Source organism: Microtus oregoni, unplaced genomic scaffold (assembly GCF_018167655.1).
Source record: "Microtus oregoni isolate MIOR12 unplaced genomic scaffold, Mior012 000006F_ref0000085, whole genome shotgun sequence".
Classification (NCBI taxonomy): Eukaryota; Metazoa; Chordata; class Mammalia; order Rodentia; family Cricetidae; genus Microtus; species Microtus oregoni.
The window spans coordinates 26,869,744-26,882,991 of NW_024543065.1; the positions used below are offsets into that span (position 1 = coordinate 26,869,744).

The following is a 13,248-nucleotide window of genomic DNA, read 5'->3' on the forward strand; positions in this document are numbered from 1 at the left end:
CTCGTGTGGCAAGCACCTATACCCGCAGAGCCACTTTGTTGGTCCTCGGCGTTGTGTTTTGAGACAGGGTCTCTCTCTGGATCTTACTGACTCGCCTAGGCTGCCAGGCAGTGGTCCAGGGATCCAGCTGTCTTCAGTTCCCCAGGGCTGGAATGATGGGTGCCTGCTACCCCGCCTGGCTTGTTATGTGCACTGAGGATCTGCCCTCCAGTCCTCATACTTGTGCGACAGGCGCTTTATTGACTGAGCTATTTCATCAGCCCCAGCGGGTGCTGTCATTAGTCCCATCTTACAGACAAGGAAACCGAGGAGCCGGGATATTAAGTCGCTTACACGAGATCCCAGAGGTGCCAAGTGACAGGAACCCAAGCAGAGTGGGTAACAGCCACCAGGAAGGAAATGGTCACGTGAAGGTGGGAAGGAGGCAGGACTGCTGGAGGGTGACAAGGTGGCCGAGGGGTAAGTGAGGGACTAGAGTCTGACTGGAATGGAGGGACTTGTCTGACCAGGAGGCTGGAGAGGTAGGAGACTGCTGAGGTGTTTTTGAAGTTTGCGGGGTAGCATGAGTTTTGGGGGCAGCAGGTGGAGGAAGAATTGGGGACTTGGGGGCTTGTCTGTTGTCTGGCCTGCAATTATTGCTACATGGCATGGTGAGGACGTTTGCCTGGGATTCCAGAATTCTGGAGGTGTAGGCAGGAGGATTGTGGATTTGAGACTAGCCTAGACTGAACAGTGAGATACCATCTCAAAAACAGTGAACTTTTCCAGGAAACCGCTGCACACTTCCTCACAGTGCCGTGCACGCGGCGATTCACTTTCACTCCCTTTGCTTTCTCTCCCCCTAATCTCTGGAGGTTCTAACTCATTGTAAGTTTCATTTATGTATTTGTCCCTCTTCCTCATCATTTACTGGTGTGATGGCTAAAAAGACTCTATTTTATGCTCACCATCCAGCTTGGTACCCACTACCTGTTTGTGTCTGACTCCGTCCCTGGAAGACAAATTCCCAGTAACCCTGACTCAGTGACCCGCACCCAGAGATGTTCGGCAGTGACCATCTGCTTGTTATGTTATGGCTGACTGCTTTTTGGCTCTGTAACCTGCTTATGCAGACATTCAGGTTGCCTGACTACCTAATCTTGGCAGAGTAAAACGGCTTTTGACTTGCTTGAGTGGATACGCAAGGTGTTTTTGTGTTTGTTGCCTTTAAAAACCCTTCCTTCACCCCTCCCCACTTCTCTTGGCAACCTTGTTTGGCGCAGAGATTGCTAACAGTAATCAATAAATCCTTTAATTATAATTGGATTAAGTCTGTGGTCTTTTTCCAGGGGTCAGGAACTCCCAAACCCTGGATGATACGGCAGGGCCGATGACCTCGGGGCTCAGCACCTGGTTTCTGTACACCCTGGGGTCTAGAAAGAAATCCAGGGGCTTTTTTTTCTCTGCCACAGCTTCTAAGACAGAGCCTGCAAGGGAACTAATGCAAGCGGGAACTGGCGCTTCTTGGCCAGAAACCCTCCATGGTTTGTGAATGACTGAACTGAGATTAAGTCTTGATTATGCTAAAATGAACTCCCACCCAAGCACAAGTAGCCTAAAGACCTCAGCAAGGGCCCAAAGACACTAACTTTTAATGTCAGCCCCAACTCTGTTGCCCCCTGAGAAAAGGGTCCAGTAAAGTTCTTATTCTCAGAAGGGTCCATTTCTTTTTTGTGTGTCACTTACTATCTTTGTTATTATTTATTTATTTATTGTAACATTTCTTCTAGGTTTTGTTTGGGATCCTGGCCATACTGAGTGGATTGTTGTCGCTGAAGCTCCCCGAAACCCTCAACAAACCTTTGGCATCTACCTGGGAGAAGACTGAACAGAAGGCGCCAGAAAACAAGGACGGCTCAGACGAAGCCCCTCCTACAGCCCAGAAGGGTGGCTCCGGCAAAGCCCTGCCCACAGCTAAGAACATTGAGATGGGAAAACACGGAAGTGATTAACATGGGGGATTCTGATGGTGTTAAATAAGTCTTACATGGCACCCAGCACTTGGGATGTTGACATCGGCGACTTGCTGTTAGAGAGGTGTTGTGTATCTGTATAAAAAATGTTGTGAGAAAGTTTGAAAAAAAATTGTTTTGTAAAAGCCAGTGAAATATAAACTGGTATGAAAATTCTAGTTCTTTGAAGCCATGGATTGTTGCTTATTTGTTCCTCATTGACTTTTCTTTGCGTTGGTTTCCCTACCCACTCCTTGCCATCACACAGGTTTGAGAGATCATGGAGTAGGCATCTCCATGGGTACCAGTGCTCCCAAACCCAAGGACTACCCCAAGGACCATCAGCTAGGAAGGGTGCATGTGAGAATTTTTGTTTCTTCTTCTTGCCGCATCCTCGCCTCTTCTGTCTTCTTTCTTTTCTTTTTGTTTTTTAAGAACAGAGTATCACACTGCAACCCAGACTGGTTCCAAGCTCACGATTGCCTCAGCCTCTTGAATGCTGGCGTTTTGAGTATGACATGCTACAACCGGGCTTTGTGAGTTTTTTTTTTTTTAAACAAAACCATTTAAATTCTGATGTTCTTTCCTTGTTTGTGAATCTCCCTCACAAAAGCCTTGTTAAAAGATGTTTGCCTTCATAATGAAACCATAAGAAGCCAGAATTACAAAAGGATGACCTGCTTTCCAGCACACTTGAAGGTGCAAGGTTTGGGCCAGTTATATCTGCCACGGGCCAATATTTTAATTTTCTTCCCAGAGTTACTAAATTTTCTTTGGAGGTTTACTTGACAGTATGGACAAATGGTGGTGTGCACATATACACATTGTGCAGTTAGCCCAGCATTCAGGGAGATTGACTTTAGGGTCCATTTGGCTCTGTTGCCAATGTTAACTCGTGTGTCTTCCTGTTCTCTTAAGAGATCATATATGGGGGCTGGAGAGATGACTCAGGAGTTAAAAGTTCTCAGTGCTCTTGCAGAAGACCTGGGTTTGGTTCCCAGCACTCACAATGTTGCTAACAACCATCTGGAACTCAGGTTCCAGGGAACGCAATATTCTCTTCCCATCTCTGTGGGCACTGCATGCAAGTGGTGTATGGACAGATGTGGAGACCAAACAGTCATACACATGAAATAAAGATCAATAAATCTTTAAAATATTTCTCATTATAATATAACTTTTAGTTTATTTTTTTATTTTTATTTACTAAAAATGGTCTCTTCAGCCTCACTTTATTCTAAGGTCTGTTACAAATAGCTTAACATCTTGGACATTGCAATTACTAATGATTTTGTAACCTTATCTATTAATGCATTTCAGATTTACCACTGTTCTGAAAGGTACGAAGCCCAAGATGAAGATGCTGACAGAGCATGCATTATGAAGTCTTCTTCCGTATCCTGCACATGAATGACATTTCTCTGTGTAGTTGCTGGAGAATGTGAGAGCCACCACTATCTCTTTTTACAAAGTGCCCATACTCATGACCTCACTAACCCCAGTAACCTCCCATGTTCCCAGTCATGTTGGGAGTTAGGGCTTTGGCATTGCGTTATGAGGGACACAGATATTCAGTCCAGGGCATCATCTGTTCTCTGTACCAACCAATGTCTAGTCCAGATGATGCAAAGCAACCTGGAAATCATTCAAGATCTTTTAAGCAGAGAAGGGTTGAATGCACGAACCAGTTCCAAAGTGTAGAGAGGACTGACAGAATACACTGGAGTAGAAAAAGTTGCCAGGAGACCAAGAAAGCTGCTCACAACTGGGCTGGAGCCCGCTAGCCTGTTCTGCTTTTACTGCCAATGCTGGAAACACCCTTCTGTTGCTGACCCGAAATCCAGGGGCCCACACCGCCCTGCTGCTAATAAAGCTGCAATCATGTTTTCAGCTTGAATTAAGTTGAAGTTTTCAGATTAATTTAGGGAAAATGGAATCTTTGTTCTGCCTTTAATTCTTCTATTAATGATGTTGTGTTCTCTGTGTCTTAGGGTTGCATTACTGTGATGAAATATCATGACTAAAGACAGGTTGGGGAGGAAAGGGTTTATTGGCTTATGTTTCTGTATCACTGATCACTGTTGTTCATCAAAGGAAGTCAGCACAGGGCAAGAACCTGGAGGTCGAAGCTGATGCAGAGGCCATGGAGGTGCTGCTTACTGGCTTGCTTCCCATGACTTGCTCAGGCTGCTTCCTTCCCTCCCTCCCTCTCTCCCTCCCTCCCTCCCTCCCTCCCTCCCTCCCTTCCTTCCCTTCCTTCTGTCTTTCTGTCTTGTTTTTCGAGACAAGGTTTCTCTGTCAGAAGAAAAGTCCAAAGATAGCTTTGGAGCCTGTCCTGGAACTCGCTCTGTAGATCAGACTGGCCTCAAACTCACAGAGACCCACCTGCTTCTGCCTCCTGAGTGCTGGGATTAAAGGCGTGTGCCACCACTACCTGCTCAGGAGGGTTTCTTACAGAACCTAGGACCACTTGCCCTGATGATCCTAGATGAGAAATAGATGGCACCACCCCCAGTGAGCTGGGCCCGCCCTCATCAATCACTGTGTTAATCAGTGGTGAGCACAGCCCCCTCCAGCAGCAAGGAAGCTAGGCAGTGGGGATGAAGCTTCCAAGTTGGTACCAGCTTAATTTCTCCATTTCCTATGACTCACTTATGTGTGTCTTTAGCAATAGAGCCTTACCATAAAGTTCTGAAGGGCACCAAAGAGCAATGGCCACAGCCTGTAATGTTTGAAGTGATCTATGGGGCCCTATTGATCAACAGTTCAAAAAGATGGAAGCCCTACAGCAAGCAGATAAGAGGGCTCTGCCCCTTGGCTGGGCAAGACAGTGGAACTGGCCCTGGTGGTGGGAGCATGAGCCGGACTGAGGGCCTGAGAAAAGAACTGGCCCCGCAACTTGTGACAGATTGCTGCAGGCTGTGATGGGTGAACTGGTCGAGGCAGTACTGGAGAGCATGCCCGGTGTGTGTGTGTGTGTGTGTGTGTGTGTGTGTGTGTGTGTGTGTAAACCTGTAGGGGGTAAGGGTCGGGAGTATAGACAATAGAGGAAAGCTGGCATCCAGGCCCAGGACCGGGGCTGTGGATGGGCCACCCCAACACCCGTCGATGCAGACGGATGATACATCTGTGAGAGCTGTTGGAGCAGGAGAGGGGTGGGAACCTTTAGATTCAGGGCTGCGGAGTCTCCATGACATGGGAGGTCCAGGGGGCCAGGGAGCCAGGCTGTGGGGTCTCTATGACACGGGAGGTCCAGGGGGCCAGGGAGCCAGGGCTGTGGTGTCTCTATGACACGGAAGGTCTAGGGAACTGGATAGCCAGAGCTGTGGTGTCTCCATGACACAGGAGGTCCAGGGAGCCAGGGCTGTGGAGTCTCCATGACACAGGAGGTCCAGGGGGCCAGGGCTGTGGTGTCTCCATGACACGGGAGGTCCAGGGGGCCAGGGCTGTGGAGTCTCCATGACACGGGAGGTCCAGGGGCCCAGGGAGCCAGGGATGTGTGGTCTCCATGACACGGGAGGTCCAGGGGCTCAGGGAGCCAGGCGAGAGCTCATTGCAGATGGTGTGGTGGAGGAGAGAAGCCGCGAAGCAGACCGATGATGCGTGGCAGTCGGCTCTTGCAGGTCAAAATGGAAGGACTAATGAAGGAAGTCACACCACAGCTTCCATGGCGAAAGTCTTTTTTCCTTTCTTCTTTTGCTTTGTTGGTCTGGTAACCCATAGCTGGGACCGGGCTTTTTGTTTACCAGCCTATGGCATCTGAGAGGGGCGATACCCACCCGTTAGCGTGAAACACAGCTGCTTCACTGTGTTAATGAATTGATTTATGTATATCATGAAGCGTCTACAGTAGTCAGTTTCCATATGGCTTTTCCCAAGGTCTCTAGTGTGAGTTCCTCTTGAGACTCCTCCCGTCTGCCTCCTCACTGAACCTCCGTTTCTCCTCTTTCCTTCTTCACGTCATCTGTGTTCTGTCCCCCGTCCCTTGAAATATCCCCAATGGCTCCTAACTTTCCCAACCTCTATGACTACATCAATGTAAATACATCTACAGATTGAAAGATAGGATGCGCTTCAAGCTGTAGGCACAGATGAGGACTCTGAATCTGACTCCGGTATCTCAGGAATGAATAGCAACAGTTGGTGATAGGACCTTATGAGGCCAAAGAGCTTCTGTATAGCAAAGGGCACCATCTTTAAGTGAAGAGGCAGACTAGAGGGTGGGGAAAATGTTTAGCAACCTTATTTCTGATAGTGTTAATGTCTAGAGCATGCAAAAACAAACTTTAACACCAAGAAGGCAGCCCAATTTTAAAAATGGGGCATGTAACTAAATAGAGAGGCCCAAAAGAAGTAAAATCAGCTCAAAACTATTTTTAAAAATATTCAACATTCATAGCCATAAGGGAAGTGAAAAATTAAAACCCCTTTGAGATTTCATCTTACCCTAATCAGAATGACTAAAATAAAAGAAAAAGAAAAACAAAACAACCTTATTCCCCTAAACAAAACAGAACATGAGTAGCAAATGTTGGCACAGATACGGGAAAAGGGAGACAGTTTTCACCATTGGTGGGAATGCAAACTGGAGGCTGCTATGGAAATCAGCATGGTGGGGGGGTCCTTAGAAAGCTAGTATAGATCTAACATAGGGTCCAGAGGTTCCACTCTGGGCAAACCCTCAGAGACATCTGTATCTTACTATGGAGGTACTACTCACGGTCACTGTGCCTCCCGTCACCATAGTCAGGGGGTAGCCTGGACGTTCATCCACTGATGCATGTATAATGAAATGTGGCATGTGTGTACATTGGAATTTTAGTCATCTCTCAAAAATTAAAATTTTCAGGTAAAGGATGGAGCTGAACACAATAATATTTGGTTATATTTATTCTTAGATGTAAATTTTTGTTGCAATTGAAATTGTCCAGGTTGCTAATGTTGGCTTTTCTAACTGCACATGACTGACAGAAAATTATTTAATTTTTATTTATTTATTTATTTTGTCTCTTAAGGCAGAGTTTAATGTAGTCCAAGCTGGCTTCAAACTCACTAAGTAGCTGAGGGTAACCTTGAACTCATGATCCTGCCTCCATCTCCCACATACTAGATTACGGGTATGTACAACCATGCTTGGAGGGAATGAGATCAACTTTTTATCTTAACCTTGTACTTAACAGCCTTGCTAAGTATTTTTAATTAAGAAGGATGCTAACTTTATTTAATAGAAGGGAATTTAGGTCTTTCATTACAGAAGTTCACAAATATTCCTCAGCCATTAAGTCTCCATTCTTTCGCTTTGCTGCATAGGCATTTCTTCCTCCCTCCCTCCTCCCTTCCTTTTTCTCTCCACCTCTCTCTTCTTTTCTTTTTTTGTGAGTTTTTAAAGATAGGCTTTTTTTCTTTCCTTCTTCTTCTTCTTCTTCTTCTTCTTCTTCTTCTTCTTCTTCTTCTTCTTCTCCTTCTCCTCCTCCTCTTCTTCTTCTTCTTCTTCTTCTTCTTCTTCTTCTTCTTCTTCTTCTTTTCCTTCTTCTTCTCCTTCTTCTTCTTTCTGTTCATCTCCAGTTGTCCTGGAACTCACTCTGTAGACCAGGATGACCTTGAACTCTGAGACCCATGTGCCTCTGCCTGCCAAGTGCTGGAATTAAAGGCATGTGCCACCATGCAAGGCTTGGGGATTTCTTAAATTTTGATTTAATACTTGGAAAATAAAAATATACTGCCTCTGTAATACTTGGTAGCTAATCATAGCACATCAGCTCCATCCACTATTGTAAGTATTCAGGAAGCAAATACTTTAACTCTTTGACTTCGGCCGTGCACCTGTGAAATATTCGCAGTAGGTCTCACCAGACGCCTCCCCCCCCCCGTTTCTTCTGACCCTCACCAACATTGGTTTTCTTAGCAATTTATCAGATTAGCCATTATTCAAGTCACATTGCTAATCCTCTGTATAATGAAGGCCTTCAGTGTTGCCCACGCTTCTTTTTCTTGTTTTTTAAAGGAAAGTAGAGCCCCAGCCAGGGGAGGGGGAGGTACCTTCCACAGCTTTCATTGTCATAGAATCCCAGCACTTCCACAGACTGCTCCTGCACACCTTCCATGTGCCTCCTCTCCCTCCTCAGATAGCTCCCCCTCTCTCCTCAGGTAGCTCTCTTTCTCCTCAGATAGCTCCCTCTCTCTCTTCAGTGTCTCCCTCTCCCTCCTCAGATAGCTCCCTCTCTCTCTTCAGTGTCTCCCTCTCTCTCCTCAGGTAGCTCCCTCTCTCTCTTCAGTGTCTCCCTCTCTCTCCTCAGGTAGCTCCCTCTCTCTCTTCAGTGTCTCCCTCTCTCTCCTCAGGTAGCTCTCTCTCTCCTCAGGTAGCTCCCTCTCTCTCCTCAGTGTCTCCCTCTCTCTCCCTCTCCTCAAGTAGCTCCCTCTCTCTCTCCTCAGGTATTGACTGAGGTTTCTGTCCTGCCTGGTTCCTGCAGTTGTTAAGTCCCAAAGAAAAACACAGAGGTCTACATTAGTTATAAAGTGATTGGCCTATTAGCTCAGGCTTCTTATTAACTCTTATAACATATTAGCCCATAATTCTTTTCTGGGTTAGCCACATGGCTTGATACCTTTTTCAGCGAAGCAGTCACATCTGGCTTCCTCTCTGTCTGGGTGACAACTGCAGACTGAAACTTCCCTCTTCCCAGAATTCTCATTGCCCCACTTCTACTTCCTGCCTGGCTACTGGCCAATCAGTGTTTATTTAAAATACAAGTGACAGGGTACAGACCATTGTCCCACAGCTCTTTAAACAAGAACTCTGAATCGAATTTCCTTTGCTTAGTTTTTCTACTGACCATTATCCATAACAACTTGTAACCAACATTATAAACAAAGGCAAACATCTATAGTACATTTTTTGGGGGGAATGTGGGCATAGTTTTTCAGGCTACTTCCTGCTGATTGGGGGCACTGATAATCCTATGGAGACCTAAAGAAAATTTAGAATTATGATCAAGTCCTGACTGGTGTATCCTGTGAGGCTTGATCATCTCAGTCTTAGAATTGTTCTGGATGTAGAACTCAGACATCTGGGCCATTCCTCCTATTGGAGATTTCTCAGGTGATCTTCCTTGGTCAAACCTGATTTTTCTTAGCCCAGAATGAATCCACAGTCCCTCATTTCCTGTGGAAACAAAAGAAAAACATCTAAAGTAACATATCTTTTGACTTAAATTTTAAAGTCAAAGCATTCTCAAAATACATATATTAGATTAATCCAGCAGCATTTATAATCAAATATCTTTTAGCAACTGTTCCTCCTTCCTCAGTCATCAAACAATGTAAAGACAACACAATAACATACAGTATCCAGACTTTCTGTGCATTTTTCATTTTTACGTGGCTTTATTTTAACCCCTATTTCTTTTATTTTTATTTTTAATTTTTGGCTTTTTGAGATAGGGTTTCTCTGTGTATCTTTGGCTGTCCTGGAACTCACTCTATAGACCAGGCTATCCTGGAACTCACAGAGATCTGCCTGCCTCTACCTCCCAAGTGCTGGGATTAAAGGTGTGTGCCACTATACCCAACTACTCTTTTTCTTTCGTTTTTTATTTTAAGGACTTTATCCTTTTTTCTTTTCTCTCCCAATCCTACATATATTTTTTAACACACTGTAAACCATCTAGAGGTTTTCTTCATCTGAATGTATCTTTACTGTATACCTCTCTTTTTTCTGACCATATGAGTCTTTAATTTGCTAAGTGATATGGCTAAGATTAAAGCCGTGGCTTTGATGGCTATTCCTGAGCTTTCTGAAAGGCAGAGGTACCAACTGGAGCCACATTTATCACCACAACTCTTTGGAGTTTCAAGGTCCCTGACACCACCAAAAATGATGCAGTCAGCTTTTCAACAACACTATTTGAGTGTTTTGTGGCAGGACTTCTTAAAAGAGCTGCAAGGTTTTGCAGCTAAAGCTGAGTCAGGAAGCCTCTCTTAAATGAGAGCCCTTACCTCTAGTAAGCAGAGCAGACCTGAGAAAGTGCTGCTATCAAGAAGTGTTGTAATAAGAGCAGCGGGCCGCATTCCTGCCGCCCGGCTCCTGGCCGCCAGCTAGCTTATGCCCCGAAATAATTACACGGAAACTGTATTCTTCTAAACACTGCTTGGCCCATTAGTTCTAACCTCTTATTGGCTAGCTCTTACATATTGATCTAATCCGTTTCTAATATTCTGTGTAGCAGCACCACGAGCTGGCTTACCAGGGAAGATCTTAACCTGTGTATGTCTGGAGTGGAAGAATCATGGCGACTGACTGACTCGGCTTCTTTCTCCCAGCATTCTGTTCTGTCTACTCCACCCACCTAAGGCCTGGCCTATCAAATGGGCCAAGGCAGTTTCTTTATTAACCAATGGCCTTCCTCCATCAAAGAAGCCGTGCTTAACTCTATTCTTTTCTATCTAGAATAACTTCCCAAACTCTCTCAGGCTTTTAAGTGGATTTGGTCAGCCCCACATTGGCATGCCATTCTGTTTTTTTAAAGGGGGGAAATGCTGTGGGACAATGGTCTGTACCCTGTCACTTGTATTTTAAATAAACACTGATTGGCCAGTAGCCAGGCAGGAAGTAGAGGCGGGGCAACGAGAATTCTGGGAGGAGGGATGTTTCAGTCTGCAGTTGTCATCCAGACAGAGAGCAAGCAAGATGTGACTGCTTCGCTGAAAAAGGTACCAAGCCATGTGGCTAACACAGACAAGAATTATGGGCTAATATAAGTTATAAGAGTTAATAAGAAGTCCAAGCTAATGGACCAATCAGTTTATAATTAATGCAGACCTCTGTGTGTTTCTTTGTTACTGAATGACTGCAGTACTGGGTGGGACAGAAACCTCAGCTCCCTTCTTTTCTCAGTACCTCCCTCCCTTTCCTCAGTGTCTCCCTCTCTCTCCTCAGTAGCTCTCTCTCTTTCCTCAATGTCTCCCCCGCTTTCCTCAGTCTCTCTCTCTCTTTTTCCTCAGTAGCTCCCCCTCTTTCCTCAGTCTCTCTCTCTCTTTTTCCTCAGTGTCTCCATCTCTTTCCTCAGTATCTCCCTTTCTTTTCTCAGTAGCTCCCTCTCTTTGGTTGGGCAATACTCTCTCTGTGGTTCACCGTGTAGGTTTCTGGCCTCTGCCTCTGGTCACACCATCCTCCACCCAATATATATCTTTCCTTTTCTTTGTTCATCTGGTCTTGGTGGTCCTTGGGGTCTTCCTACATTTCTTCCCCTTTCCTGAGCCTGCACAGCATCCATGTTTGTGCTGTTTATTAGAGGCCTGTCTTACTCTACCTGATACTAGAGGGGCAAACAGCATCTCAATTCTTTAAAACCCTCTCTAAAGTCTTTGCAATGTCCCTCAACTGAGGAAATAAACAGCAAGCATTTCCTGATTCTATCATTGTGGTTGATAAAATATGGCTATCTCATGGGATACCATACAGTCTACATATGGTTTTTATTCTCAGTTCCTGATAACTCCTAAAACTCCTTAGAACCTGGAGTGATAGAAGCGTCTTTTGTGTAGGCATGTACTTACTGACTTGTGAATGAGGGCCTCCTTCATCAAAGAGGCTGGTCATGGAAAAGACCAAGGCATGATCAAAAGGCAGAGGGTCCCAGCATCCTCCATCAACACTCTCCAGGTAAGGGAGAATTTATCCTCAATGATCAAAGCTGTAGCTGGTCACATGTACAGAAGTAAGTCTACATAAGATCTGAAAGGATAGGGTCAGCAGCTTCCTTCTGGCTCCTCCCCTGCAGCCTCTGTACCAGAGCACTCCCGAGTCCTGTGAGGTGCTACAGCAAATCAGTTAGCCCTGGTGTGGGCACTGCAAGACCCTAGATTTGTGGTGAAGCACAGGGCACTGCCTGAGATTTGAGATTGGCATCTGAACTAGATGAGAATCCTGATGAACTGGATGAGGCGTCTGATAGAGAATCTGTTGTATCGGTTGTCAGGTGTGTGTGTGTGTGTGTGTGTGTGTGTGTGTGTAAGAAAAAGTGGAAGTATTCCATAGCGAGTAACGGGGACTATGGGTACAGAAAGGGAGCACACAGTCTTTTCCTCTCTGACACCTGAACTGTCGTATTTAGAGTCTCACCTAGAGAAGCCCACCAGAGGCGCATAGCAACTTGCAAAGGGAAGCTACTTTTCCGTCATTTTCTGGTTGGGAAACAGACTCGGAAGTCAGCTGACTGGCTCAAGAGAAGAGAGTGAGGACCCTGCTCTGGTTGAGAGCATGAGCCTAGAGTCTACTACCCAGACTGGCCTTTATCACACAGGAGACCTCGGGCCTTTGCTCACTGCCTTGGATCTTCAGTGTATACATCTATAGAACTAGGAGGGTGCAATAATGTCTATCCCATCTCAGGATAGCAGTGTTACACGGTGGCACACGCACGGGCAGTGCTAAATTTCCTATTAATATACCAATGTTGTTATTCTTATATTAAATACGATTTGGGCTGGAGACGTGGCTCAGTGGTTAAGAACACTGGCTGCTCTTCCCGTGGACAAGAGTTCTGTTGCCAGCACCGACATAGGCTCACAACCAGCCCCAGGGGATCTGATGCCCCTCTTCCGGCCTCAGTGCCCTGCACTACTGTACACATACCCCACAGACCACAGCAACTTAAACATAAGATAAATCTTTAGAATAGATCATCACTACTGTGATACATCAGACTTGGACGTGATGATCAGTGCATCGCACTGTTGACACTCAGCAAGCACTGCCTCCCTTCTGTAAATACTTGGTTCCCTCTAACTTATTTCCTAAGTGTTTCAGCTGCCATCAGGCTTGCATTGCAGCTATCAGCAGCATTTCCCCACCTTGCGCCCTGTTCGTCCCCCATCTGCAGCTGCCCACCAGAGCCAGGTACCTAATGGCAGATGGCAGACAGCTCTGGACTGCGCATCGGGGAAACAGGGGTTTGGTTCTACCCGGAACAGGCCGCGGTTATTTACCATACAAACAGATCAGCTGGAGAAGCTCCAGCGAGGTGGCAAGCTGAAGTGCCTGGAAGGCAGACAGAGACAGGCCATGGGGGATGAACCTTCCTTAGCACGCTTGGCAGGGATGTGGCTCCACAGAGCTTGCATGCTCCTCTCTCCTGGCCTGAGGCAGTTGCAGCGGAATGGGCCAATAGAGAGCGAGCACAGGGAGAGTGTGCTTAATCATTTCCCCAATGGGAAGGAGTTTTGTTTTTTCTGTCTCTTAGGAAACCAGGCTAACTGG

At 45.9% G+C, this 13,248-nt stretch overlaps 1 protein-coding gene and 1 long non-coding RNA gene across 2 annotated transcripts in view; one reads left to right on the forward strand and one right to left on the reverse strand.

Annotated features, from left to right (window-relative positions):
* The window catches only part of Slc22a16 (solute carrier family 22 member 16), a 45,362-nt gene extending 43,371 nt beyond the window's left edge, over positions 1–1,991 (forward strand). Inside the window, exon 8 of the mRNA XM_041653603.1 lies at positions 1,770–1,991. Coding sequence (XP_041509537.1) covers positions 1,770–1,991 — 222 coding nt within the window. The remainder of the gene's footprint in view (positions 1–1,769) is intronic.
* Positions 1,992–9,097: 7,106 nt separating this feature from the next.
* Positions 9,098–13,177, reverse strand: LOC121449128. The gene is made up of 3 exons (XR_005974487.1): positions 12,978–13,177; positions 11,547–11,724; positions 9,098–9,153 (listed from the first exon to the last, which is right to left on the reverse strand). It is a non-coding gene; the product is annotated as an uncharacterized LOC121449128 (long non-coding RNA).
* Positions 13,178–13,248: the final 71 nt, after the last annotated feature.